We start from the raw sequence: 6,452 nt of genomic DNA, 5'->3' as shown, positions 1-6,452 counted from the left end.
ATCTGCAAACTTGCTGAAGGTGCACTCGATCTGCTCATCCAGTCGCCCTTCTTGAACCTGATAAAACTTGCCTCGGACCATCAATCCAGCCTGTCCAGAACCCACTGTAAAGCCTCCCTACCCTCAAGCAGACCAACATTCCCACCTAACTTAGTGCCGTCTGCAAACTTCCTGAAGGTGCATTCAATCCTCTCATCGAGATCATTGATAAAGATGTTAAAGAGGACAGACCCTAATACTGAGTGCTGGGGGACACCACTGGTGACTGGCTGCCAGCTGGATTTAACTGCATTCACCACCACTCTCTGGGCCCAGCCATCCAGCCAGTTTTGAAGAACGTCTGTCTTTCTTAAAAAAATCAACCAACCAACCAACCAACCAAAAACCCCAGAAAAATCCACCCTCCTCCCCCCAAAAACCAGACCAATGTTTTCCCCCACTTTCCAACAAGATGTTTTTCTCTGGGGAAATAAAAATATTAACCAGCTCCAGCAAACCAATCAGGAGGGGGACGGGATAATTGTTAGCCTTCTCACAAGATACAGATAGGCAGTGCTGTTGAAGATGGGTAGTCCATACTGTTGTTTATTATCTATAAGTAGCATCCAGAAATCTCAGTGTAGGAATAAGCCCTAGAGTTCTAGTCTCTGTACAAACTCATGATAAGAGTCCCTGCCTTGAAGAGCATACAGTCTAAAAATGGTCCCTTACGTGGCATAATTTGGAGATGAAGGATAGGAATTAAAGACAGAGAAATGAGAAATCAGCCTTTTCCCTGACTTCTTTTCATCTTCCAAACAAAAGCCATAACACATAAATGCTGAGATCATAGTTTCCAGCCCACTGATCCAGCCTGTCCAAATCCCTCTGTAAAGCCTTCCTACCCTAAAGCAGATCAGCACTCTGGCCTAACTTGGTGTCATGCAAAGTTACTGCTTGATCCCCTCACCCAGATCACTGATACAGATGTTGAACAAAACTGGCGCCCGTACTGAGCCCTGGGTGGCACAGGAAGGAGACTGCTTGGATGTGACTGCGAGTCACATCTCAAGAATATGGTCCCCAGGTGCTATTCTTCCATCTGCAGCAATTACAGAATCTCACAAGACTTTCTGAGCAACGTTTCCTAGTGGGGTGTCTATCCCCCAGCTATCTTCATCCTTAACAATTCCTCCAAGTCTTCTGATTTTCAGCTGTGTTCGTTTCAGCCATAAGACTAACTCTCTGAGGAGGATCTTCTTTGGCCTCTTCAAAATGTGGATTAACCAGTTCAGGCCCTGCAGTCCCTAGTGATACCAAAGCAGCTGCAGAGCTTCCTGCCGCAAGTGATGATCCTCCACCTCTGAATCCTTGGGTGTGTTTGTCTCTGCCTTGGTAGGGGGATATTCACTCCTTTTGGGAATGGGATTCTCTTTTTTCAGTAGTTCAGATTTGTATTTCTTGAAACCAGGACACCTGTTCTGCAGATGAGCTTCTAGTTCATCCCAGTGCATTGTCTGCTGACACTGCCATGAAAGGACAGAATACAATCAGCTTATCCCACAGGTTTTGTACTAGAAGGCTGTAGTAGTGGTACTGCTGGAAAGAGAGCTTTTCCCAGTCCACAGGGCGAAAGTTATACTCCTGCATGAAGTTTTCAGGATGTTTGAAACAGTGCATATGTCCATAGGGGGTGTCCACAGATTGGAGCAGAGCCTAAAGGCAGATGTGACTGATGAGTTTATCGTCCATTTAATCCTGAAAGTTGAAGAGGTGATTGTCCAGCAAGAAGTGGAACTGACCACATTCATAGCAAAGCTCACTAACCTGGGATGCATGTTCTTCTGCTAGGGGATGGGCCGTGATAGCTGGCATCAGACACTCGTGGGCCACCAGCAGGGAATCTTGTTATGTAGTAGCTGTCTAACAGAGATCCTGTGCAGACACTGGGGGCAGGAATGTGGCTCGCTTCCCTCCAGGAAGGGAGGGAAGAGATGAGAGAAGCCCCGCACCAGCGTGGCCTATGATGGTGGCAATAAGCGGTTCTTCCACCAAGTTTCCAGGTGGGAAAGAAAGTCAAAACTTATGTGAGAGGAAGAGGCAGCACAGCCACCCATGTGTCCCCATTCCTCCTGCCCTGTGCAACATGGCCCAGCCCCGTGTTCTCTGGCTGTGTCTCTTGAAGGGAGCTAGTCAGATGCTGGTGAAAAGGAACAACTGTCCTGGACTGAAAGATGCTGCGGTTCCACCACACACTCCAGCATGATGGCAGAAACTACAGCATGCAGGGAAAGGCAGATGGTTTATACTGGTCTAGAAGGGGACCAGTGTGGCTCAGCTCCCACTGCTTTGCTGAGCAGGGCCACACACAGCTACTGGATGTCTGTGTACCGTGGATCTCCTGCTGATAGCAGGGAAATCCCTTTTCAGGAAACTGGAGCTTTGCAAAGTAATTCCAAAAAATGGTGGATTTTTCTTTCTGGCTTTTCTTAGCTTTCCTTTTTAGAGATACTGCAGAAACTTAAAAACATGACTGAATTTGTGCATGCCTTTATTTATTGAGCTATTTGTGACTGGCACAGATTTCCCTAAGCCAAAAAGCCCCCTCCCTCCTCCTTCCCAGCCTTAGTAATCAGCTTCCTTGTGCTCCAGCCCACGCTAGGCTATTTTCCTCTGTCAAATCCTGCATCATTGGTTAAATTACCTAGGTGTGTGTTGGCTTTATCTGTTTCTGGTGAAATTTTATAATCTTTTGAGTCTCCGTTGCCCAAGTCCTATAGCTCTCTTGTACATCCTGCTTCTCTCCTGGGTGATTCTGTAAAAGGTCTAATTTCAACAAGCTGCTGCTCTCGGGGCTGAAGTCTGTACTCCAGTGCCCATGACGATCATCTGTGTCCATCAAGGCTCCCAAGTGCTTCGAAGCTACAGTGAATTGCAGATGTTTGGACTCCTTTGCACATGGATGTTAAATTTTCCCTTCTACCAGGTCTTTCTCAGATGCTCCCCTTCCACATTTTGCTGCCTGTGTTCGCTGCAGAGTACATTGCCTGCACATCTTGCACATTTGGCATGGGCCACGTGTTTGCCACCAGGATGTCCCCTGCCTCCCACACACTAGCAGCTGCCTTCTGACATGTGAAGACATGCTTCACTCAATGTCTGTTGCATGAAACGGTTTTAGTCCAGGATGTTCTTTCCTTTTGGCTCCCAGCAGAGCTCACAGGACCCTGTGCAATCCAGGTGTCTGTTGGTGCACAGTTGAGTCATAGGAGGTTTTTATGTGGCTACATCTAATAAGGCTTTGCTATCAGGAGCAGAACATCAACCCTCTTGGCTGGGAGTCGGCACCGTCACCCACTAGCTCTCCTTGTCTGGGAGTTGTTTTGATTCTTTTCTTAGACTTCTCCCTCTCTGTGTCTTTCTCTCTAAAACATTAATTTCCTCTAATTAGAGCCTCCTTAACAATTCTTTTTTTCTCTCTCCTCAGTTAATTTCCTCTAATTAGAGCCTCCTTAATAATTCTCTTGCTAAATCAATTTCCTCAGTTAGAACCACCCGCCATAATTTCTTCCCATCCTTTCAAAAGCTGTCGGAGTAGCTAAGCAAATTATGCTTCTGGGTAACCTTTATCTCTTACTTGGTTATTTTAAAAGCAGAACTGTAGCAGGTTAGACAGGCACAATTTCCCCTTCCAGAGCTATGCTGGTCTGACCCCATTAGGTTATACTTAGCTGAGTGTTGTACTATTGTATATTTAATTAGGTGCCCTAGCTGTTCCTCTGAAGCCAAGGTAAGGGTGTATTTATGAATGAATTAAACATGACACTTCATTATTCAGATCAGATTTAACAGTGTTAAAATCCATCTTTAAACCAGATCAGATTGCTCTCTAAGAGAATGTAAAACCTCCTGCCCTTATTAGCTGTCCTGTGTGGCAGCTGTTCCTAATTTTTTCTTTGCAACCGTGTCAGCTTTCTTCTCATGACAAGCCTTTTAATTACTAATTGTTTCTAAAACAATTTTGTGTTTGTAATTTACACAGTAAGTGACTATTAATGGCACATTGCTTTTCACAATCATGCTGTAGGCCACATCAGCAGCTGGCAAAAATGGGGAGGGAGCTGATTTACCCATAGTCCATGGGCCTGAGTTTCCTCTTCTGCATTATTCAGTTTCTTCCCATTTGAGACTGTGTTACTTATTTCTCTATCTCTTTAAGATGGACCATAAGGAATCACCTTACTATGTCTGACCTTCCTGAAACCTACCAAGGATGACTTGCTGCATTTCCTGATTTGGGGAGGAAAAAGGCCAAATATTGGTGGCAATTGGGAGGAACCACACAGTTTTCGTGCAGTCTGTTTTTTTTAATGTAACTATGAAAAAGAAAAAGTAAGGAAACACATCTGAGCTGCAGGAATACTCTCTCCCCACCATTGGTAGCTGATCATGTTCGCGTTTCTGGTACCCCTTTCTCAGGTTAGCATCGACTATCAAGCAAAGGTCTAATGGTTTCAACAACTAGTGTTGTGAAGGAGAGCACTGTCCCACTGTGATACATGGTACAATAGGGCCCAACTCACATGAGACAAGCCAAAGAAGTTACCTCACAAGGGGCTCACAAGACTGCTTCTGGTCTTTGTAGCATAAGGACTTCCTCCCTCTTTTGGCTATGGCCTAACCTGCTCAAAGTGCTGACCGCAGAGCAGAATGTCATTGTGTGAATGCCCTGAAGAGTCTGCTCCAGTAAGGCAGATGGGCACCATCTGATGAGTCTCAGCCATGCCTCAATGGGTGCATGCCTTGTGTGCCATTTGGTACAAGTGGAGTGATCCGTGAGGAATGCTCCACAGGTATTCTATTGGGAGCTGGTGGAGGCTTGCAGTTACTTCATCCTTGTCAGTGCCACTGTCAGCTTTCTGGGCAGGTTCAAAACATTTTAGTCAAGCCTAGCTACTGTGGAAAAGTTGTACTGCTCTCCTCTTTCACAACTTTTTCCTTCTGACCTTTCCAAGCCTCTAGCACTCCACAGTGTATTCTGGTGGAAGTGGTGCAGAAGTTGTAAGATCTACTTTATTTCCATTACAGTCTTAGTAACTATGCTGAAAACTTCATTTGCCATCACTTCCCGTGGAATTTTGGAGAAGGATTGGATGGAAAATGAAACGCATTATGGTTTTTGTTTTTGACAAAATCCCTAACGTTTGAGATGGGAGTAGGATAGTTTTGGGCAATCTTACAAGGAGTAAAATGCTGGTGGTGCTGGAGATGGAGTTGTTTGGGAAGGGTAGATTCTCTAAAAAGATATGTTAGAAGGCTAAAAAGAAAAGCTGTCTAGTTCTCCTCAGAGGAGATGAGAAAGCAGAAAGAGGGGATCACCAGGTTGGATTGTTTGGACCAACAATCAGCTACAATGGAAGAGATGCTGTTCTCTATGCTCCTTGAGAAGCCCGTCTTGCTGGTCTCCAGTCCATTCCAGCTCAGGACACAGAATGGCTAGAGATAGAGATAGGCAATCCAGTAGACAATGTTGAAGAGCAGGAAGGCGGTGGGGAAGAATACACGAGAGTAGGAGTCCAGGCGGGAGATGTGAATGCGGACCCTCCCCTCCCGCCACATTCCTGTCTGACAGTCCTCAATGCAGCAGAAGAACCTCTCGCATTCCTTTCCTTCCAGGCATGGGGAGACAGGGTCTTCATCCTCATCCTCCTCTATCTCTGGGGGCCAGTGCATAATGTTGTTGATGTTGATGGTGGTAAAGGATGGCATCACCTGTGCACCAGCAGGCGGCTGTAATGAGGAGGGGTAGGTGGATTAAAGGGAAGGAAAAGGCAAGAAAATATGTTCTAGACACCAAACCCCATCCAACTGGCAATAGATCAGCTCATAGCATAGGTGCAGTTCAATGGGAAGGGATGGCTCGTCATCCCCTATCTCTGCACCTGGTTGTAAACCACCACCTTGGCATACCGTGGGCAACAGCAGCTCCCTGCACGGCTGTGTTTCCTCCCTGGCACCGGAGGGAATAACCTTAGTCAGCAAACTGTAATTGCTGTGATTCCCTATCTCTGACACTAGTAGTCAGCGCAGAAACAGGACCTATTGGGTTTCAGCTGTGCTAGCCTCTTCCCTCATTCCCGTGGGCTCAGCTGTCTCTGAAGACACAGCACACAGTCCAAATTTGTCTTCTGTTTGCTGTCAGTTGCTGGAGAAAAGCTGGGGAAAGGCTGTGTGTGATGCTAACCTGCTGGTCCAGGAGCAGCAGTGTATCATCAGCCTCATGGAAGAGCTCTCTCCACCTGTGCTGGGAAGTGAGGCTGGCACAGAAGACATCTGCTTTTTTGGTGTGAGTTCTGTCCTAATTTGAGCCCTGTTTCAGCTGATGTGTTGGAATTACCTGCCATGAGTTTAGGCAGATCTCAAGAGGATGATGAACATTCTGGGTTCACTATCCCCACACTCAGAAGCTCTTC

At 46.2% G+C, this 6,452-nt stretch overlaps 1 protein-coding gene across 1 annotated transcript in view; it reads right to left on the bottom strand.

The window, feature by feature from the left end:
• Positions 1-5,222: 5,222 nt before the first annotated feature.
• The window catches only part of LOC104501504 (gamma-aminobutyric acid receptor subunit gamma-4), a gene marked incomplete at its 5' end in the record, with an annotated part of 33,803 nt that continues 32,573 nt past the window's right edge, over positions 5,223-6,452 (bottom strand). The window contains one exon of the mRNA XM_010145323.1: positions 5,223-5,769. Coding sequence (XP_010143625.1) covers positions 5,476-5,769 — 294 coding nt within the window. The remainder of the gene's footprint in view (positions 5,770-6,452) is intronic.

Source organism: Buceros rhinoceros, unplaced genomic scaffold (assembly GCF_000710305.1).
Source record: "Buceros rhinoceros silvestris isolate BGI_N320 unplaced genomic scaffold, ASM71030v1 scaffold7841, whole genome shotgun sequence".
Taxonomy (NCBI): domain Eukaryota; kingdom Metazoa; phylum Chordata; class Aves; order Bucerotiformes; family Bucerotidae; genus Buceros; species Buceros rhinoceros.
Note: the sequence above shows the minus strand (reverse complement) of the source record. Positions and strands in the feature narration are given on the sequence as shown.